Genomic DNA, 24261 nt, shown 5'->3' with positions numbered 1-24261 from the left:
GTGAAATAGCAAAAGAGTATATAGAAGAACGCCTAAAAAATTGGAACGAATTCGACAGTACTCTATATAACAAGTACAACAGACAGCAAAATAAACTGACAATTAAACAATACTGAAAAATACAATATGAAAGAACGCTCGCAGTTATTGGAAATTAACTGAAAGTACGTAATTTGTTTATATATAGACACCATTCAGCCCTACACTCTAAAATCGACAGCTGTACTGTTAAGTACATTTAAAACATCATAAGGTGTAAGATAATATCTCGTGAAATAAAATTAAATTTAATTTATCTTCAAACTAAAAACTAAAAGTATCAATACTGAATCTTGCAAAGTTGATGAAATGCTGATGTTACTGTGTATTGTGTTGATATATTTTTGATAAATTGTTCCAATGTATCTATGAATAGCGTTTATTTGCAAACGTTCGTTTTTGAGTCTTCCTGATAAGGCTAATAGAGAAAAATGTTTGTAGCGCATCACAATTTGGTATATTTCACTTCGATTAGCACCTTATTAATACATTTTATAAGATATACATTATCAAATGTAAAATAAGAAATTATTGTGAATACATGTATTCATTAATGCGTTAGTTGGTTCTCGGACAAAACTAGGGGATTTAATAATGAAATAGTGGAAGTTTCATTTACAAATAATGCTATGAGACATTAACCTTAATAGCAACTAATTTCGTTTTTTTTTGTTTTTTTTTTTAGATAAAACACAACATCGCATTTTTGGATTTGTAATATCTATATTTATGTATACCATCATCGTGTATTGGTATCGATGTATCCTCTACAGTCGCACCAGCCCCGGTCAGTTTAGTTGCAGATTCCCTTACTAACTTGGCTATATCATCTTCCATTTCTTTGAATGAAAAACCTTCTTTTACTAAACCAATTTTTAAGCCTTTCACTCCATCATCCACCTTTAAAGAAAAAAAAAGAAAATTAAGCATAAAATAATTACAATTTATTTTGCTGATGGTGTTAGATGCAAAACATTCAACTTTTCACAGTTTATCTAGATAAAACGAGAAAGAAAATGCCAAGGGCCAATCGAAACCCATCATTTGAAAAAAATCTGATAACACCATGAGTGAATGTAAAAGGCGAACATACAAAACAATCCTTATATAGATATAAGAAGATGTGGTATGAGTGCCAATGAGACAACTCTCCATCCAAGTCACAATCTGAAAAAGTAAACCAGTATAATAGTTCAAAGTACTGCCTTCAACACGGAGCCTTGGCTCACACCGAACAGCAAGCTATAAAGGGCCCCAAAACGACTAGTGTATAAACCATTCAAACAGGAAATCCAACGATCTAATCTATATAAAAAACGAGAAACGAGAAACACTTATGAACCACATCAACAAACGACAACCACTGAACATCAGGTTCCTGACTTAGGACAGGTGCAAACAAATGCAGCGGGTTTAAACGTTTTATTAGGCGCCAACCTTCACCCTACCTGAAACAATAGTGTAACATCACAACATAGAAAGACACACTATAAAATATCAATTGAAATGGCTTAACTCAATCAAAAGACATATTAACAAAAACAAGTGAACCTACACTGAACGAATAAATTTGATCTATGACACAATGTAAATACAAAATTAATAAAACAAGGGGGTTAGATGTTTAACAATATCAGAAAGACAACATAACCTTGGACGAAATGCCGCCAAATAAAATAACGTACACAGGTAAATAAAAATAATTTTGTTGTAAGGTAAACATGGAGTACGGAAATAATTTTTACAAAATAAATAATTTTGTTGTTCCTAGTACGAGAACAAAAGTGAAAATTTATCGGCATACTTAACACTTATCAAAGGTGGTATATATTAAAAGTAGTCAGACTAGATATAACACTGAATAAGTAAACGTTGAATAACAAACATACATTACAAATTGTATCAACAGGTCAAATTAACACGAAAGTACGATTTGAGAGTACTCGCAGTTACTGAAAGCTAGTTAAAAGCCAAAAACAATTAATAATAAAAAATCTTGCATCAGAGACTAAAATCAACTTAAACACATCCCAGGGATTTAGTGTTTAACGTCATGGACAGTCAAAGAAGAAATGACTTGTGTAATGCCAAAATAAAAGTATCGACAGACAGTAGGATAGTTAGGAGTTAACCTGTTAATACATATGTATAATGTAATATATAGAAAGAGTAATCTCTATATAGAAAATGAACGTTGATGTGTATTTATACATCCAAAAAAAAAAACGTTTGAAAAAAATACAAATTTAGTTATGTTTTAATCTGCTGATGACAAAATCGATATTTGTGCCAATGTAAACTATATTCACAGATCTAATTACAACATTGGTAAGATAACCTTTACTAATAAGTTTGTTTAAAGGTTCGATGAGTTTACACGGATCACATAGTGATTTCCGCGCTTTAGTACAATATTACCGTAAAATTTAGGATGTGAGATACCGTTTTTAATAGGTTTTCTACAGGTACAGCCAAATTTACTAATCAAATCTTTGTATCTATGAAAGAATTTAATAAAAGTTTTAATCAATTTATGGTCACGAAATTCCTGACTTAATAATTTACCAGTGATGCAATGATTACGTTCGTTAAAATCTATGACATCACTACACACACGGGCATAACGAACGAGTTGGGATATATAAACACCGTATGATGGAGCCAAAGGAACGGACTAATCTGTGAAATAAACTTTCAATGATAGCGACATAAATACTTCGAAAAGATGACTTTTACTGTAAGATTACGAATATCTTTGGTTTAGTAGCTCCCTTGTATGCAGCATCAAGGAAACACATCTAGAAAACTTTGAGATATACATCTAGAAAACTTTGAGATATAAATGGAAAGTTCATCGTAAGAAAGTTGAAATCATCTCTTTTGTCGGAAAGTTCATCATGGGAAAGTTGAAATCCTCTTTTTGTCGGAAAGTTCATCTTTGGAAATTTGAAATCTAGCCCCTGTATGAACTTTGCCTTTCACGAAAAAAGAACAAGCGAGAAGAGCACAGTTGGTTGAAAAAAGATTGTAAACGACACTTTTTATATTTTAGTAAGAACATCACAAATTGACATTCGATTTTTCAAAGCTTTAAAAGTTTAATTGGAGCTAGGAATTTACCATTTTTTCAAATGTTTTTTTATGAATTAAAAAATGATCTTGTAAAGAATTAAAATTCTTAGGTGTCTATCTAACCGTTATTTATCTTTATTTTAATGATTGTAATACGAACACAGATTTTTACCAATTGTTATTCATTGACAGTTTTATAATCTTTTTACCGGAATATGAATTTTTAAAATAATGAAAGTTTTTTACAGAATCTTACATATCCCATGACTTCTGGTCACCCTGCTATATATTTGTTTTTATTCAAACTATTTTCGGTGTAATCCAATAGCAAACATGGCCTTAAAATTTACAATTTATATCAATTAGGGCGACTGTAGTTTACCGATGTGCAAATCTCGTAAATCAGTAGGAAGAGACAAATCAAGGTAACAAAAACTGAGGGAATCATACGAACTCCAAAAGGTGCGAGACCGAGTGCGTCGACAGGTTAAGCGTCTCCTATTAGAGATTTACAAAAAGTGTTTGACTCCGACCCGAGTCCGAATACGAGTCAGAGTAAGATAGTTTAAATGACGGGGGCGATCTCAAAATAATAAGTTTATTGTAAACATTGTACTTTAATCATTATAGTAATAATTGAAAAGTTGTTTTCGGCGATTGACAAAACAATGACTACCACAAACTTTAACTATGGCTTTAAGTGTGTGACGAGAAAGCCTTCAACAAGTTCCAATGACTTATAGCATTGAAATTCGCCAATAACATGTTCAAAGGAGACTCGGTATTCTGCAATTAGTCTGCTGAGCCTCCTACACTTTCTCATTTTTGTGTTCGGGCTTACTGGTTATCTGCTGTCTGGTGTATGACTTGTATGGCTGATGAAATAATTCAACCTAGGATCAGGAGCCACCCACACCTGTGTGAGCAGTAGAGGAACCTGAACTTAAAAAAATTGATAATGGGCCTGACAATGAAGATATAAATGCAGGCGTTCTACAGCGAAAGCTGAAGAAATTGCCACAGATAATGCTACAACCAGAACTGCAGATAATATTATGATGCTCTTGTAAATCTGAAGCTACAAGAAAAGAAAACCGACGAAAAAAGAATCAAAGAATCTTTAATGCAAATTAGTTCGCAGTAACCATGAAAGATATGAAACATTTATTACAAAACAAGTTCCAAAATTGTTTAAACTCCTCGGAGTTGATTAAGATTAATTTGAAAGTGATTTAAGTGCCATGTAAATATAATTTTTTTCGTTTAACGCAGATTTAATCTGGTGCGCACACGTTTGAAAAATCGTGCGCACGACATTTTAAAACTGGTGCGCACGACTTTCAAACAAAGTTTGACTGACTCTATACGAACTTGCGAACGAGTATGAAAAAATGAAAACAACACGTTATAAATTTAATGCGTCCGATGCGCTTTTCTGGATTTACCTTCACCAGGAACGCTCAAGGCAGAATATTTGAAAGCCAAGGATGTATTAGAACCTAAACAGTTGAAGAGCTATATAATCAAAAAGGACCTTAAACAATATACAAATCCTTCTAAGGCCAACTTTGCCTGAGGGAGTTGAAACCTTAGTTTCTTTATAGTTTCAAAATTTATAAACGGGCAAATTTAGAAATGTTCGTTATTAATCATGTCAGTACCGAAGTACTGACTATTGAGCTGATGATAACCTTGGGGACTGAAAGTCCACCAGCAGCGGTATCGACCCAGTGATGTAAAAATGAAAACAACCACGTTACAATTTTAATGCGTTTGAAAGTCGTACTCATGCGTTTGAAAGTCGTGAGCACCCTTTTTGAAAGTCGTGCGCACAAGTTTTAAAGTAGTGCGCACTAGTTTAAAAGTGTTGCGCACCATATTAAATCTCCAGTAAATGACAAGACTATACACAGTGTCAACAAATAGCCCTTAAACAAAAGAATAAATTTAAAAAACTGAACAACAGTTGTATCCAATTCCCTTTTAAATCATTTGTCAGTTATGAAAGGATCATTGTATAAACTTGAAAAGGAGTCTTTTTTAATGTAATCGGTAAAAAATATCATATAAATGGAGTAATTAATTTTTGTTGTGAAAGTTTTTTAATTCTGAACATATATCTGTTAGCAAGCTTAAACGGAAAAGCGCACTTTCTATCCTTAAGTAAAATAGTCAATTAATTGAATAAATAGTTTTGTCCTATCACCACACAAAGATTAAAAACGGTAAAATCAATTAGCGTACACGTTATTTTGAGATCACCCCTATAGCTTACCTGTATGATTTGTAGTCGTACTCGTACTCGGACTCCGAGTCTGACAGTTATTGTAAATCTCTACTAGTAGGCATACATACACAATGCGAATTATCATTCAGTCTAAACAATAAACTAAACACAGGATTTCAATCAAATTTACATAGAATCAATAGTATTCATGGCATTGTGAGCCTCTTATTATCTATTTTCTACCAAATATATTTTGGTGTGTCTCATTGCAAAGCATGGACTTTGCCATATATGTAAAAAGAGGGGATCAGGCCTTAATTTTTCAGTCTTGTTTATATTGTGCTAAGTGTATCATCAATAATATTACATACAAGCGCCCGTTTTAAATTCAGACATACGAAATATGCTATGAAACATGCTTAAAGCCTGTAATTTAGTTGTTGTCGTTTGTTGCTGTTTATCACATTGTTTTTCCGTTAGTGTTTTTTTTTAAAAATAAATCAGGCCGTTTTTTTCGTTTGTATTGGTAACATTTGTGATGTCGGGGCTTTTATAGCTTACTATCCCTTATGGGTTTTGCTTCTCATTATTGAAGGCCATACGGTGACCTATAGTTGCTTACTTCTACGTCATTAGCTCTCTGGTGGAAAGTTGTCCCATTGGCAATCAAAGCATATCTTTATACAACTGTCATACAAGTAGGAAGTTTAGCTAGGTTTAACCCAACATTTTTTTTTCGGAAAATGCCTGTACCAAGTCAGCATTATGACAGTTGCTTTTCAGTCGTTCCGTTGGTTGATATAGTCGAGCGTTTGGTTTTGTCAGTTTTTACTGACTTCCTCGTTTTTGAATTAACCTTGGAAATCGGTATTTTTGTTAGAATTTCTTTTATCTTCTTATTTTTAATATCTATATTTGTTTATCTTATTAGCTGATTTTTTTTAATATATTGCAAGACGGGAATCTTAATTTCATCTATATTACAAATGTATGTCTTATGCCGTACGGCCTTCAACAATGAACAAAACTCATACTGTAAAGACAGCTACAAAAGGCGCCGACATGACAAAATGTGAATCAATTTTAACGAAAAACGACCGGTATGATGTATAACAAAACAATAAACGAAAACAAATAAGACAGACAGCAATCAGTAACAAGCACTAAAAATGGACAGGCAAATATACAAAGTGGTGGGGTTAACATGTTTGAGGGCGAATGATATCTGTTAATATGGTAAAATGTACAGAAATGCGTTTAGTCATTCACAGCACATTTTCAAACACAAACCATTTATTATTCTGTGTGAATTAAACTGTTAATCGTGTGTACAGTAGTCCATCAGTGAATCAATTCTACATCCTATTAAAATTAAATTCTGAATGTTAACAATGGGTAACTTACCAGTTGAGAATAAGAAGGAATTTCTATGTTCGGTATCTGTCTGGGGTCACGACCTTCATCATAACCAGCTATTACCTATAAAGATTAAATATAAACAAATCAGAAATAATGAAGACCATCTTCTTTATGTAGACTCCCCCAAGAAGCAGTGAAACAGGGGTACCTGTATGTTAAAATTGTATTTCATTTATTGTTGTAGTATGAACCAGGCCGTTGGTTTTTTCTTTTGAATTGTTTAACACGTAGTTGTGCCGGGACCTTTTTTTGCGTGAACCCCCTGACGCCTATATATTGGCGAGTTTTGGAAGCTTCTATGGGCCATTCGATATCCTCGGAAATAAGATTCTCGGAACGTCTCGAAAATTTTCGATCATTTATAAAGGTAGTTATCTATGTCTTTGATACGGTCCCTCTATTGATATGTTACCACGTGACATTGTATTAATATTTCGACAACCAAATTAAAGTTCATTTGTAGATCGGAAAATAAAAAAATAAAGAATAGATTGCAGTAAGAAAGCCATTTATATATTACAACCTATTTGCTTTTGACAGCATATGCGTTTTTATTTGAAAGTGTATACAATTCATGTTTTGAGACGGTCCCTGTACGCATTGTTTGTGTAGTATTTAATACAACGTGCTATTGTCCATTGTGACAATACACATGAGAATAATATACTGACATTAAATTATGTCCCAGAATAAACTGATTATTTCTTAACATGTCGTATTTGTAATTCCATCATAGCCTAACAGAGCCTGATAGCCTAAGCAAATGTCGGAATACAAGAAGAAAATGAACAAAACGATATTACTGTTAAAAATATTTATCTTAGGTCGGAAAACAGAAAGATAATTAAACAAAACGGTATTGTGTCTAAAATAGTTATTTTCATTAATAGATACTAACAGACAAAGGGAACATTCATTAAAATTAATAAAGTTTAACATGAAACTAAAACCATTAATAGAATATAATTAATGTTATATTATCATCCCGCGGGTTTTAACAGTGAATACATTGATGAAAATCATATGCAACATATGAGTACCAATTATCAGGAATAAACACAAATAAATTAGTATCTAATGTTTAAACTGTAGGGAATGAAAAAAATAGTTGCATGGTTATAATTCACAAGAATTTTGAATCCTTGCATTTCACAATAAACGTAATTAATATTTTACAATAATCATAATTACTACGTATACGTTACTAATTTTATACCGTTTACGTATGGTTTGATAAGTCTCTGCTTATATTGAGTATAGAAATAAAATAGAAAGTTAGAATTGAAGAAGAGATTAATTTGATAAAAAAAATTGCCATTAGTAAATACTTGACGTTTGTGTTTATTGATAGTATATTAAAATTTCAGGAAAAGATTTATTAACAGTTAGGAATGTATGTTAATTGAATTTTAATTCTTTTTTTGTTTTTAATAGTTCAAACTTATAGCATCTAAATCTTTGCAATGCTTGTGCGATTTTGAAAATTGTATGCATTGTGTTGACCAGCTACCCTACAAACGTCTTGCCGTTTATTTACATAATATTACTTATTATTACATCCTGTTCACACGACACAATAAAATCGGATTTAAAATCTGGTTTGAAAACAATATTGGTTTGCGTTGACACAAATTCCGGATTTAATGGCAATGAATCCGGAGTCAAACCACTTGAGGTAGGCGGTTTGACACCCGAATTCAACTAACGTTAGATTTGAACTTAGAATAAATATACGTGATGACGCAAATGCATATTCTTATCCAGAATATCAGTGCGTATGCTTGCCATAAACTATTTCTTGCGCAAGAAAACTACGTGCATGCGTAAACATTGATTTCACACGTGGTAGGTGATTTTTTGCATTTCTTATCTAAATTTAGGAAACGGCAGTAAGAGCTTAACGTGATTTTGAAGCATGCTCATCATTGAGGTACTCCGACATCTAGTTGTTTTTCTAATCTTTTTCTTTCTTTTTGAGTGACTGTCCTATTATAAACTTTGCAATTTTCGAAATACTAAGGATAACCCGTGGAATTGATTACCTTGGCTGTATTTGGCAAAACCTTTCGGAATTTTGGGTCCTCAATGCTCCTAAACTTTGTGCTATATTTGGCCTTTTTTAATGTTTTGTAGTCGTAACGTGAGTCTGGCGTACAAAACTTTAATCCTGACCACGTGTCCATGATGAGTTTATTGACTTTTATCAAATACTAATTGGTTCTTTTGAGTGCATGTTCGGATATTGACAAGACTTATGAAAACAAGATATTTTTCAAAACTAAGTCTTCCTGTCGAATTTTTGAATTGATTTAAGTTACCTCAGGAAATCCTTAAAATTTGAAATGTTTTATCTGACCAAATAATTGTCAGTATATAAGAGGTCCTAATAATGCTGGTGTGTTACTCTCAAGAACAAAATACGAAATATTCTTATAATTTGTGTCACAGAGTTACATTTCACATGGAAAAGGACTTTCAATTACTCTATACAGCCTCTTCAATGAGTACAGATAGCTTCAATGAGTATAAGAATAATTTAAAGCATCCAGGAAACAAAATATGAAGATACGAAAAATAAAATAAACGCATCCAGATTATGAGGCAAACTGAGTGCTGAACTTTATATCTTGATCGCTCTGTGCAATTTGCTTTAGATATCCGGTTTGCAGAAATTGAGAATTGCAATAGGATTAGGTCTTTGTACATAAAGCACGGAGAAAAAATGATGTACACTCCCAAGTAATAAATAAAATAGTCAAGCCTTAACAGATAATTTCAAATGGTAGCTATATATAATTTTCTATTTACAACTAAAATCCAACAGTGCTTTTAATTGACTTGTGCACGAATCTACACACAATAACATATTTTCAATAAAGGTGTTTTAATATCTTCATTACCTCATTGTATTAACAGTCAATTACTTCAAATCAAAAGCAAAAATAAATTCAGCAAAAAATATTTGGTGACCAGTCAGCGATCTCGGGTTCACGTATTGCTTTTCTTTTTTTAAAGAAAGCAACTTGTTTTGGCAACTATACTGTGTAGCATTTGCTCATTGAAAATGGTACGGTGACCTGTAATTGTTCACATTTTGTCTTTAATGGTCCTCGTCTCTTAATTTGTCATACAGAGGGTAAATACATGCCGAATAATCAATAAACTTTTCAGCACGTGAGATTCAACGGGTGCATAACGTTTTAATCAATTTTTACATAATTGTATCTATGTAATAAATATGGATGTGTTTATGGAATGTGTATTGGTTTCTGTAGAAAAGTGGTGGTATTTTTTAATGTCAATGCATTGGTATATTCTTTTTGTTAGAAATTTCTTTTTGGATGCTTTGGGGATATTTCTACAGAAAACGTAGTTTTATATATAACTTCCATTACCTGAAAAAGAGGGAGAAAATACATAGAGGCAATCAAAAACCATAAGTCTGTTAAAACAGAAAACACCACCATGACCAAAACGAAAACGACGAAAAGAAAAACAACAGTCCACAAAACATTAAACAGAAAACGACATGTTGAGCAACATGAACCCAACCAACGACGGGGCTAAAAGCAGGAGTTCGGTAATGGGTAAGCAGGTTCTGTTCACTAGTGACACCTGTCCTGAATTACCTAAAGTATTGCTGCATAAGAGTGTTATCCTTTAGAACGTGGTTAGTTATATACGTGTATTACCATAAGTACCCATCAGTATATGTTTGTACATATTTAGATCATGAAACAGTAGTATACCTCCAGAAGTAAAGCGCAGTCTTTGACTGTTCTTGCCATTGGTCCAGTATGGTCGATTGTTGTTTCTATTGATGCTATTCCTGTATACGGCACTAACCCAAAAGTAGGTTTCAAACCGACAGTTCCACACCAACTGGATGGTATTCGAATAGACCCTCCTTGATCTCCTCCGATAGCCAAATCAATTTCTTTTCTAGCTAACTAGTAGTAAAAAGAGTAGTTATCAAAAACCTATACTAACCTCCATGAGTGTCATAAATTTCTCACAGTTAATCGGCGGAGCAACAATTTTAGACACTTAGATTCCGCTTTTTCAACTTTCAGTACTTCAACATTTGTTAGGTTTAGTAGCTTTTTTTCTTTCCCTTCTGTCAATGTATGCAAACGCTAAGATTCTTATAAACTACTCAAAAGTTATACAACACTTCGATTGAGATAAATGGAGGTCAAACTTTGAGGGCTCATATGTAGAAAATGCTCAAAATGATCTGAAATTATCAGCAGTGTTGAATTAATCAAGGAAGAAAACTTAAAATATATAATCCAATTTTGGGAGATGTAAAATTTGCCTCTCACAAGTTTTTTTCCCTAGGGAAATATAAGTGTCTGTTTGTTCTTATTTAATCAATCATGCCATCATATTCACCACTTTGTCCATTTTTGTTTGTTGTATGCATTTTTAACTAGACCATGTGCAAAACATTGTTAAAATTGTGACTTTCAATTTTGACCCTTCCCTCAAAGTTTGCGAGGGTAGTTTGTAGCTGTATGGAATACACCATTTCATCACACTCTTTTATACTTCAAGTGTTACGTAAATAGAAAATCTCTGTTTAATTTCTTGCATTCATATGTTTTTGCATTTCAATATTTTGTACAGTTGAGATAACTGAAATTAATCAATAAGATTTTGTAAACTAACATGTGTAGCCTTATCACCTATTAATTTTTTTTTTCAATTATTGTATTAGCATAAACAGGTTTGTAAATTCGTAAATGGATGGAATTTACTTGATTTTCGGTTTTTGTACTGCTATCTGATGAAAATATAGCTTACAAAAAAATGGACCACCACACAAAGTGTTCTTAATGGGAGACTACTGTAATTTACTCCCATTTAGCTGTTGGTCCTGAAATGGTCAAATCCGTGGAGTACGGAAGGCAACTGTCGACATTCATCTCATTATGGACATAAGAAGTACATTGGTTTTCATGAATAAAACTGAATGCACAAAAGTGGAAATTAAAGGAAATTCGCATGTTTTCACAACAATTTCCATAAACATGTAAATAAACTCATAATAGATACCAGGATTGAAATTTTATATTTACGCCAGACGCGCGTTTCGTCTACAAAAGACTCATCAGTGACGCTCGAATCAAAAAATATTAAAAAGGCCAAAATAAGCCATGTTTAAGCAAGTTACCGTGTGTGTTAACCATTCAAAAACACGTTTTTAATATCTCTGGTAAATACATGCAAACTTTAAGAGGCAGCGCTTAACTCGATGACATGTGTAAATTTTATAATTAGTCCTTGTAACAATTGTATGTCCGTACTGAAAGACATTGATAAACCAAGTAGTGCTGAGAAAGCATGGCAGTCAGGAATCGGTCCATCACTGATAAAAACAATTCTAAAAAATATAAATTTCCCTCTTTTGACGCCATGTGATAACTGTAAATGGTAACAAATGTAGTACAGTTCAGATATATGTTTAGAAAAAAAAAACAATTTGCATTGCATTAGTTAAGATTAATTACCAGAGCAGCACTACCGGAGCTAGATCCACCAGCGGAAAGTCTGTTGTTAAAAGGATTTTTAACAGGCCCAGAGGAAGATGTCCAACTGTTACCACTAAAACACATATCTTCACAGACTGTTTTTCCAGCAATAATTCCACCTTATAAATACAAAATAGTAACTTAAAGATCACTTCAACCAAATTAGTCGTAAAAAGTTTTACTTAATCAGGATAAACCAAATGTAACTACTAATTTTACATATTTTCAAGCATAGCTTTACTTTAATACAATAACCTCAATTTATTAAAGGAAAGGCGAAAGATACCAAAGGGACATTCAAACTCATAAGTCGAAAATAAACTGACAATGGCAAAAAAAGAATATGACTATTAGTAAAAAAACAGTACACAGAACACAACATAGAAAACTAAAGACTGAGCAACATGAACCCAACCGGAAACAGGGGGTGATCTCAGGTGCTCGGCAGAGTAAGCAGATCAAACAAGTCAACAAATTCCAATTTTCTCAACACTGAAGCAACAGAATCCCAATCTTTCTAACAGTTTTCCATCCATTAACAAACGTTTTCAATACAATCAATATCAAATGAAACTTATCATGTTTGAGGTTGCTTTGCAACCATTTATTCAGCATAGTCTTCATTTAAACTTTCTAATGATGCCGCTGACATTTTTTACATATTTTTGTTAGATGTGTCTGTATTTCTTTTAAGACATTAGTTGACAAACGTGTTTTTCTTAATTTTTGTTACATGTTCATCAGAAGAAAAACACGCGTAGTCTCACAATGTCCACACAAAGCTAGAGGTCATACCGAGTCAACACAGACATCACCAATAACATTTTCTAAATGTTGTACCTGCCGTTTGTTCACAGTATTTTCAAACACAATGTCATTCGATGTAATTGCCATATAACTATATCTGAATGTAAGAGTCAACCAAGGTTCATTGCTCTTAAGTCCATTATTAAATACACGAATCAAGGTTAATATATAAAATAAATAGAAATTGAAGGAATCTCATGAACTAAAAACGGTGCGAGATCAGGTGCGTAGACAAAGTAAGCATCTCCACGATTCAGACCTCAAGCGAATCATAAAAAAGTAAAATTGTCGCGATAGGGAAACATTCTGTAAATTTGCACATCAGATGACTATTCTGTTTTTAAAAGATCTATAACAGGAAAACATGTCTATAGTCAGAAATCATGCCGATATAACAATTCAAAACAATTATGAAATAACAGATAAATTCATAATTACAAACTGAAAGCAATCGTCAGATATGAATGTAAAACAGACTGGATGGTTGAGATCTAAATAATTAATAGCTTAAGCCGGGCACATATTCCAAGTCAGGAAGATCGTAAGTGGTTGTCTTATTCCACATCTTAATGTGTTTTTGAAAATTCTGATGTTGCCGACGGCACATATGTATTTTTTTTCTGTTTAATTCACTAAAAATTTGTAAAGACCCGGTGGATATAGAGTTTGATGTTTTTTAGCTATGGAAGGCCATAAGTTCCTTCTAGAAGAAAATTGGTTAATTTTGTCGTTAAGTTGCTGTCCCATTGACGTATACCCACATAACAAGTTACAGATGCAGCTTCCTCCGCCTCATTTATACACATATACCTCGAATTTGACTACAGCGGTAATCTCAGTACTAAAAGCTTTGAAAACGAGACGATTGCAGTTTTGAAATTATAAATTTTCTTCATCTTAGCAGCAATATACCAATTTTGCCCGCATAAGGAGTATGCATTTGTTAATTAATACGATATTCAAGAGCTTGCGGCTGCTACTCATACTTTGTAAAAAAAAAATTAATAGGCCATGTTTTTGTCAAAGAACGTATCGTCCTTTTTCTCAAAAAGTTCATCAGAAAGTATCATGACCTAATAGATATAAATATTTAGTGTCTCCTTCACAAATAATACAAGATGGTTTTGACTTGTATATTCTAGGAGCTGAAGTTGTGTATCATTTTATTTACTTTACAGTATTCCCTTCCTTTGTCTATGTACTGTTATTTTCCTTTTGATCGTATGACTATTGACGTGGCTCGGTATAAGTACACCCAGAGTTCGAGTTTTTGGTTTTTGGCGTACCTGGTGCAGGTGGGCCCAGAGGTACGATTCCGAAGCATTAGGTTCGTAAAGTGTTGTTTTCATTTTGATTCCCTTGTATTTATATTTTACTTAATTTGTACCTAATCCGGAAAGTGTATACTAGTATCATTATGTTTTAATATACTGTATGTACTACCAACTACATAAACTGTTGGCGTCTTCATCAGATTTATGTGTTATAATGTATGAACTATCAACTACAATACTTTATCGTTGGTGTCTGTTAGATTTGTATGTATGTTTGTTTGAATTTGTAGTAAGCTGTGATATATGTTTACACAGTCTTGGCTGTTGGATCACAATCATTATCACATTTCCAATAATGTTTGTTTGGGTTGCTCATCCTATTTTGATAATAAAATAGAACAATAAACAACTGTGGGAGTTTTAACTAGCTATAAAACCAGTTTTAATACACACTATTCTTCGGAAAGTGCCTGTACCAAATCTGGAATATGATAGTTGTTTTCCATTCGTTCCGTTGGTTGATATAGTCTAACGTTTGATTTTGTCAGTTTTTAGGGACTCTTCCTTTGAGGATTTACCTTTGAGTTTGGTATTTTTGTTAATACTTTCTTATTCGCAGGTCAAATAGAGAAAACTATACTACGAACCTTCATCAAGACAACGGGTAACGATAGTAGCATCAAACTCCGGAGTATATCCTTCTAGGATTTTAGATCCATTCATCATTGGTACTCCAGCAACAGCTACATTGTCTTTGATACCTATCTTCTTACCCGCCAGTTTACCTGTTGACGCTCCTTTAACATCACATTTCCAATACCTTTTTAAAATGTTAAAGATTCTAGTATTTACTATCAACTATCCATAAGATTAGACAGGCACCACGATAGCCTTCCTTTTACAAAGAGAAGGATATTTTATTTTTCAGGTTATTAAGTCTTTTCGCAGGCAAAGAGATGGTAGGGGCCATCTAATCCTTACTGTATGGTGTGAACTCTATAATATATAGTTGATAACCTTGACGTATATGCCGAGATGAAAAAGAGCAATACAAGCGTTGTTCCTGTGATAATTGTGTTACTGCCAAACATTTCATTTGAATTTTATTTTACCCCATATTATATTTTGCATATATCTATTAATATGTAGTGGAGTTATTTCTCCTTTATTTCACACTGTATTTGATTGATTGATTTGTGTTCGATTTACGCCGCCTCAGCACAATAAGGGTATATCGCGGTATGACACTGTATTTGACATGACATGTGTATGTTCAAAGTGGCTGCGGTAAACTTATCAAATTTATTGGTATGATTATCGTAATGGGTATGGTCATTGTTGAAGACTGTACGGTCACCTGTAGTTGTTTATATCCTTGCCATGTGGTCGCTGATGGATAGTCATTAGCAGTCATGCCACATCTCCTTCTTTTATAATTAATAATCAAATACTATAATTTTGTGTTTTTTCATCTTTATAATTATAATAAAACTAAAGTTTCAACTCTTTACCGCGAAGTAATTCTTACTCTGATTTTTAGTTGGTCTGTTCTTTTCAAAATCGAGAAAATTGATTGATATTGAATACACTTAAACAGTCTGATTAAATTCGTACAGAAATGTCATCTCTGATCTAAAAGTGTCAAATGAACATTTTTTGGTTTAAAATGTATAAGGCTATTGTTTATATCGATTGCAAGATGAAAAACACATTTTGTTTATTTGGTGCCTCCAAAGCACTTTTCTGGAAGTACCTTCAAAATCAGATGTTACCTGGAAAATCTCGTCAGATGAAAACTTGAGCAATTTTAACGCCTTTTTCACAAAGTATATGTAAGACACAAGTCAAATATATAAATTCTGAAATCTGACTCATGTCTTGTGAGATCTCAAAAATACTTTGAGTATTGGGAGTTTTTTTTTATGGCTTTCGTCTTCAACTGAACTTAACCGATGTCTAATATCAGCATAAAACTAGAAAAGTCTTATCAAAGAATGACCTGTTTTATTAAAATTCAACAACAAAATTGAAAACAACCATACTGTAGCTGAATAAAATAGTGTATAGTTTTTTTTTTCAAATCCAGTGTGTTAGTCTGAGAGATCAATCCTAATACCCAAAAGCAAAGACACTTACCATGCATCGTCATCTGCTCTAAACCCTGGGGTTCTGGGATATTTTACAGGAAGTTGTGGTTCAATAATCTCATTCACCCTCTGGTACGCCTTAATCACATCCTTCAAATGCTCTACAATAGTTCTGTATATTATAGTAAGATATACGATTGCAGATTGCAATGAACGTTCAAAGGAAGGTATATTATGTAAGATACCTTAAGATTCAAATAATTTACGAATCTGCAAATGAAATCAAAGAAGTAAAATACGTGTATGAAAAACCTTCATTGCTATTGAAATAATCCTAGTGAAAAACTTATCAAATTAGTCACAACACGATGGCCGTTCTAACCGTTCTAATATCGCTCCTCGATGGCTGATATATAAAAGTTCTCTTTCCAGACGTATATTTCGCGGTTAGCAACTTCAACCTGTAACACCTGGATTAAAATTGTAGGCAACGCAAAGATCAATCAGTCGAGAAATTATTTTTTTAAATAATATACATGTTAAGGTAGATGGGGGTCTAAATTAAAATCCATAGAATTTTCTAATAATTTGTCAAAATGTAGTTTATATCATGCTTTTTTTTAAAAATATGATAACCAGTCTGGGTCACCGGGCTTTTTTTCACTCTACAGGTTGTGCAAAATTGTCAGATTTTGTATAGATTATGCATGGAAAACCCAATTTTGTGTGATAAAAAGAAAACTACACCATAGAATTTTAAGATAAAATATGAGAAGATAGCTCTAATAATATGCTTTTATATAAGGAAAAGAAAAATGGGGTCACCGGGCTCGTTTTCTTGCTACATAATAAACTAGGTAAATTCACAACACATTCTATTATAAAAGTTACTTTATCTGAGTTATCTCCCCTTATGTGGCAGAGTTGAAAAAAATGAATCAAACAAAAATATTCTGTTTTTTTGTAAAATACAGCCGTTAAATATGACAAAACACATATTTTTCTATATTAACATGAAAAGTCTCACACATGAATTACATACTACTCTCGAAATTTGAACATTTAATTAAAGATCTAGACCGATTGTTATCTGCTATTTCAAAATCCAAGATGGAGGAAGACACCCCAGCTACCTTAAAAGGAAAACTAAATAGTCCATGAAATACAACAAATTAAAGAAATATACAATACCGTGTACAAATTCTATTTCCTCGTCTGATGACTTCAGTCTTAATGCCGCATCTATTTCTTTCAGTTCGTTAAGATGAGGTAATTTGACTACAGGGTTCTTATACAAATCTGCAACTAAATAAAACAAAAGGTTATATAATAAATGTATTCCCTGTGTTCTATTCAAATGTTATACTTTTTAGATACGATGCAATATTCATATTTTTGCTTTCAAATTGGTCTACATATAAAAGTACATAATTGTATCAAATCATATCAAATCTGTAGATAAATTTGTCAAATATAATGGTGTGTAAAGGTTTCTGATGCAATAGACTGACACAACTTTTAATTCTTGTTTTATTTTCCACATCGGAACAACAGTTTCATGAGAAGAAGAATTGACTACGCAGAAAAACAATTATACGTGATAAAAAATGCGTACAATCTTCTAGCATAAGACTTTGATAAGTATAAACTCGTCACAAATCGTATCAACAAAAACAACAAAAAATTGGAATTAACGCATGTGTCTATAATCAAAACTATGATTGTATATATAATATTTTCTGAACGTCCCAATTCCAAGTCGTGGAAGCGTGTTTATACATCCTATACAGCACATCGGACGTCCTATCAGCATTGGTCTTATTACTGCTATACTACGGTCACCTTAGAAAGACCTTTACCTTTGTATAAAACATTATTTACTGTAGTATTACGATAAAAAATAACATTGTTTGCAGGAGTTTTCATAATACAGATTGACCATAAGCATGATAAGTATATTTCAGTTTAAACTTTTCAACACAACATTGCACAAGTTAAATTTTTAACAAATTTGTGTGCAGGTATGTACGATTATTGAATCGGTTTATGTTACAACTTCAACCATGATAACATAAATAAATGTAGTGTGTCAAGTCATATTTACGTTTAATGATTTGCAACTCGAATTCATTGTGGTTCTAATATATAAATATTTACGATGAAATATTAAAGATAACATTTATGTGTAGTCACTTTGATATACACTTACCTTGCTTGTCGTCTAAGGAAGCCATAATGTACTTTATGTACGATCGATTATTTTATCATCTGTTCAGTACAGTGTAGTGTAATGTTGTAATCGTTATGTAGCGCGTTATGCTCTATATTCCACTAGTCAATCGTTGTAAATGTTATTTTTAAAACTGTTTTACACAACGATAATTGAAAGAGGGCTTTAAATCTGTAACATCTTATTCATGTGGCTTATAGGCTTGTTAATTAAAAAAAACAGAGCGAGACGACTACCTTTTTTTTTAGCAAAAAGCATCTTCGATGAGAGAATAGCGTAGCATCCCTTATAATCAATAATCCAAATAAACTTATTGCAAAAGTTGTTACTGGAAGACAAAATGGATATTGTTCCCCTTTAAGTAACTATTTTTAATAAAATTGAAGAATGTATAGAAGAAGACGAAAACGGTTTAGTGTAATTCATAAACATTTTTTTCGTCTCAAAGACATTTAACCCTTATATACCTCTTTGGGTTTTTTTTCTTCTAAATTGACCTTTGTATACCTTTCTTTCTAATTTGACTTTTATATACGTTTTTGATGTTTTTTTTTAATTTACCCATTGTATACCTCTTTTGGTTTTTTTTCTTCTAGTTAAATTTACATCTTGTATGAACCTCTGATTTTTATCTGGAATAATTTGACCAACATCACTATTTTTTATCTAAGAATACAGTATTATTTCTTCTTTTGCTTCGGGGATTAAGTGTCTATTTTCATTTCGAGTAACTCATTTAAATCATGATATAAATGATTTGAATATTTGCGATGTCACCAAAACTCATTTTTGAACTTGAGTATGTTTTGATGTTTTCAATTTTTTGTTGTTGAATTTTAATAAAACAGGCCAATCTTTTAAAAGCTGTTCCGATAAGCCCTTTCTTGTTTTATGCTGATATTAGACATCGGTTAAGTTTACTTGAAGGCGAAAGCTATAAAAAAAAACTTCCAATACTCTTTCATAAGTATTCTTGAGATCTCACAAGACATGAGTTAGATTTCAGAATTCATATATTTGACTTGTGTCTTACGTATACTTTATGAAAAATGCATCAAAATTGCTAAAAAATAAGCCATTATTTGTCTTGCTTTCGTGTGGATTATAACACTATGTTGACTGCTGTACCCCTATTTTCGACATTTTTGCCTATTATGTCTGTTTGTTTTGATCACACATTGTTGTCAATGTAATGGAATTTTATGCGACTGTCATACAAGTGAGAGGTTTAGCTAGCTATACAACCAGGTTTACTCCACCATTTTCTACATGAGGAAATGCCTGTACCAAGTCAGGATTATGACAGTTGTTTTCCATCGTTTGATGTGTTTTAGCTTTTGGTTTTGCCGTTTGATAAGGGACTTTCCGTTTTGAATTTTCATTGGAGTTCGGTATTTTTGTTATTTTTACTTTTTTCTATAAGAATATGTATTTCTCCAATTCAAATACTCTGTTGTCATAAAACTAGACAGTTTGTGAAATAAACATAAAATTATAATTATTTTTATAAAAATGAAAGCCTGTGATCCATAAACATACGAATCTTTAAGGTCTCCTTTCCTCAGACCTTTTGACCTTTTTATAAAGTTGCCTTATTTATTCGCTTATTTTTGTGCTTACTGTTTTCTACACACTAATTTGTAAATTAAATATTTGTAAACAGGTAAAACTGAAGTATCTTTATGTTCAATTAGTTTTTTATGAACAATAGTGTCAACTATGTTTAATTCATCGTAAAGAGCTTCACATTATACAAAGATATAGGTCACCCTAAGGTGACTAGGGTGTAATTGTTATAAGAATAATGCTGATGGAGGTATCAGATATTCTGTAGTGGATGAATAAATACGCTGCCTCGAGCTTCCTGGTGATCTTTTGTAGACGAAACGCGCGTCTGGTGTACAAGATGTAAATCCTGGTATCTATGATGAATTGTACATATAACAAGGGTATATGTGGTTTTATATGCTTATTTCCAAAACGATCAATGATATCATAAAGCAAACAAATAATTGTAAAAGAAAGATATAAAAAAATATAAAAAGAAGTAAAAAGAACACGAATCCACCTAAAAAGACAATATTGAACTCTGGAAGGTTAAGCAGTATACGCTCCAAATGTATTGCTCAGAACAACTCTAAATTCAATGCTAAGTCGTATTCTGTGCTTATTCATATACATTTTGTGTACATAAGTTTATTAAATGTAGCCACATAAAACGGTCAGAATGAGAAATACTGATTTAAAGGATGGAGAATTCAAATGTTTTAATACTTTTGCAAGAGAAGGGGTGGGGGAGGGTAATTTTGATATACCCTTTAAGGCTTCTCTACGATAATATTTTTAAATTTCCTCATTGTCAGTTTGTCAACTTATCAATCTGTCAACTTGTCTACCATAATAATTGAAAATTTCTCGAATTTTCAAATCCTTTATTAATATCAGTGATTGTTGATGTAATCAGTGCATGAATATATATTAAATAACTAGATCTAGAAAACTCCAGTTGAGCCAAAATGTCCACAGTGACTTTGATATATACGTTATGCTAGTGCATGTTCACACATTATGGACTTCAATAATAGGGGCGTGCTCCTTAAACAAAAACTGTTCCACAGAGTAATGAGTAAGAACGGATGAAATGAACACTACATATGTTTTAAGTTCTCTATCACAAATTGGTTGAACGATACGATTTGTCTGTATTTTAACTTACTAGCGATATGTTTTCCGTTTTAGATCTTTAGATACCAGAACAGTTGTATGATATGTAAATTTACATTTTGTTCCTTTTGGTCTGATGACTCTTGACGTGACTCGGTATTCATGTATCCAGCAATCGTTTGTCTTTGGGCGTTCGTGGTGCAGGTAGGTCCAGTGGTGCGATTCGGACGCAAGAGGTTTTTACAGTGTTGTTTTCATTTTGTTTACCTTTGTCTTTATTAGGTCTTTCAACTTTTCGTGGAAAGACCTTTTGTTTTTCTTCTGATTTTTTTTTCTCCTGCCGTCTGAGATGCTTTTTTGTTTTACAACATATTGAAAGGATTTTTGGCCAATGATTTCGTACAGTAATGGGGATTTCAAAACTCACCCTGTGTAGCCGAACACTTATTCTTATAGGAGTTATCTCCCCTCGTCGCCTTTTTTTTGTTATCTTTATATCTCTGAAACCGTAAAAGATTTCAACAAACTGTTTTCTCCAAATTGTTCGTCTACTCTTAAGAACGGTTTCGTTAAGTTTAACTGCTGTGATCGGATGACATCTTATGGGAGTTATCTCCCTTTGAAAATTTAAAAAAGGTAATATGTTAGATAAATTCATACATTATAAGTCGTAGAGGCCTAAAGTCTTTTGATACGAAGTCCTTGGTCCATTTGGAGGAAATTGAGGTCAAGCTCAAAGGTCAAGGTCATGTTCTAAATTTTGAATGTTGCTTGTTATCTTTATTCAAAAGAAACCGTAACAGTTAATGATATGATGTGTTTGCCAAATAACTGTTTACGATAGGGCGCAACTTCAGCCCATTTTAGTTGAAATATTTTGGTCAACCCTTATAGGAGTTTTCTCCCCTTATGTATCTGAAATCAGTATTACCTCACAACCATACAAGTGATTGACCTGGGTTCTTTCGATTTGAGATCACTGACCTATGACCTTGAAATTGAGGTCAAGGTCAAATGTCAATTTGACGTTCTAAATTTTGACCTTTGCTAAAAATTCTTACTGTTTCATTATAAAACAATTAAGTCTTCTTCTTCTGCATTTGGTTGTAAACTCATCATTATTTATCAGGTCAACTGGAAATGACCGTATTTTAACCGCAAGTATTCTATTTCAGACTTATCCTGTGGAAATGTACCTATAATTCTTTTTTTTGTTATATCAGTTTGAAGTAACAATTTACATGAACCAGGAGTGACATTTTCCAACACCGTTTTTTAAATTTCATTCTTATTATCAAGGTGGAAAGACCTTCAATTGTTCTCTGAAGAATTGGTTTTTAATATTTTACTTGATTTGTACTTTTGTATCGAGAAAGTGTATACTATATACTGCAAGTACTATCACTTACAAAAACGTTTTTATTGGCCTCTTTTTCAAATTAACTATCAACTACAAAAACGTTTTGGTTGGCGTTTTTGTTTTGATTTATATGTATGTTTGTTTGATTTTTTTAGTCAGTTGTGTTGTATGTCTGAGATGTATGTTTACACAGTTTTGGCTGATGGATTCCAATTATTGTCACATTAACCTATTATGTCTGTTTGGGTTGCTTACCCCATTTAGTCAATATGACAGAACTATAAGTAATTGTCATACAAGTGGGAGGTTCAGCTAGCTACAAAACCAGGTTTAACCCGGCATTTTCTTCGGAAGAATTTTACGGTTGTTTTACTTTCGTTCGGTTGGTTGAAGTCTCACGTTTGATTGTGTTAGTTTTTATGGACTTCCCCCTTTTGGAATAAACCTTAGAGTTTGGTATTTTTGTTATACTTTTTTAAAGTTATATTTACAGCACAATTTAAGAATTGTAAGTGACTTACAATGCAGGGCCGTTGAAAAATTCCACGCCCCTGCAATATCAATCACTTCCAATTCCAAAATTGTACTGTAAATGTGTTGTGTCCTATACATATTCATGAAGTTTTTCCCGCGGTCCGAGCTAAGAGCTTTCGAATTTTTCTTTACCGGAAGATCTGCACATACATGTAGACAAAATAATCATAAAAAATCATGGCAGAAGGAAGGCTGTTGGATTAAATGTATAAGGTGGATTGATCCAAATGGATTTGACTTGAAAAGTAAGAATATTGTTTTCATATAACTCAAACTCTTTGGCTGACTACGTCTTTAATATTTGTCTTGAATATAATACATAGAATATTTGCCACTAGGCGTTTACGCAAATTCAATGGACCAATCCATCAATGTAAATTTTTCTAAAACATTCCATTATTTACAAAAGCAATTTTAATCATCGAAATTTTAATGTTATACACATATGGACATATGGGGAATTATCAATTAATACCTTAAGCAAAATTCATCTGTGTTTCAATAACTTTTGAGATTTAATCTCCTGACTAATTGGAACAAATTCAGAGGATATGCAACGTTTGTTATAAAATACAATCGACATGATCAAGATCAAATTTTCAATGGGTTTTCCTAGCAAAAATATGGTGAAATATATGTAGTACGGCGTGCAGGCGGTATCAGTCTTTACTAGCTGTTTCTACTTAAATATATTGAGGACATTTTATTCAAATATATAAGAGAGGCGAAAGATACTAAAGGGACATTCAAACTCATAAGTCGAAAATAAACTGACAACGCCATGGTAAAAAAGAAAATAGACAAACAGACAAACAACAGTACACAAAACACAACATAGAAAATTAAATACTGAGCAACACAAACCCCACCAAAAACTGGGGGTGATCTCAGGTGCTCCTGGATATTGGACACAATTGATAAAAGATGTCAAGTTTGATTTTAACGATATCCAGGTTTGCTATAGTTTTGTTTTTGTTTTAAAAGAATTGATAAAAGATGAAATTATGATAATTG

The 24261-nt window shown here is 32.5% G+C and overlaps 1 protein-coding gene across 1 annotated transcript in view; it reads right to left on the bottom strand.

Moving 5' to 3' along the window:
- The window catches only part of LOC127727861 (amidase-like), a 30454-nt gene extending 11642 nt beyond the window's left edge, over positions 1-18812 (bottom strand). The window contains exons 1-8 of the mRNA XM_052234985.1: positions 18669-18812; positions 17651-17764; positions 16509-16620; positions 15020-15192; positions 12271-12410; positions 10507-10707; positions 6743-6817; positions 777-939 (exon numbers count right to left, since the gene is read on the bottom strand). Of these exons, the coding sequence (XP_052090945.1) occupies positions 777-939; positions 6743-6817; positions 10507-10707; positions 12271-12410; positions 15020-15192; positions 16509-16620; positions 17651-17764; positions 18669-18693 (1003 nt within the window). The 5' untranslated portion in view covers positions 18694-18812. The remainder of the gene's footprint in view (positions 1-776; positions 940-6742; positions 6818-10506; positions 10708-12270; positions 12411-15019; positions 15193-16508; positions 16621-17650; positions 17765-18668) is intronic.
- Between the last annotated feature and the right edge of the window lie 5449 nt (positions 18813-24261).

The sequence above is a fragment of the Mytilus californianus genome, unplaced genomic scaffold, assembly GCF_021869535.1.
Source record: "Mytilus californianus isolate M0D057914Y unplaced genomic scaffold, xbMytCali1.0.p SCAF_2, whole genome shotgun sequence".
Lineage (NCBI taxonomy): Eukaryota > Metazoa > Mollusca > Bivalvia > Mytilida > Mytilidae > Mytilus > Mytilus californianus.
The sequence above is the reverse complement of the archived record's forward strand: the minus strand, read 5'-3'. Positions and strand labels throughout refer to the sequence as shown.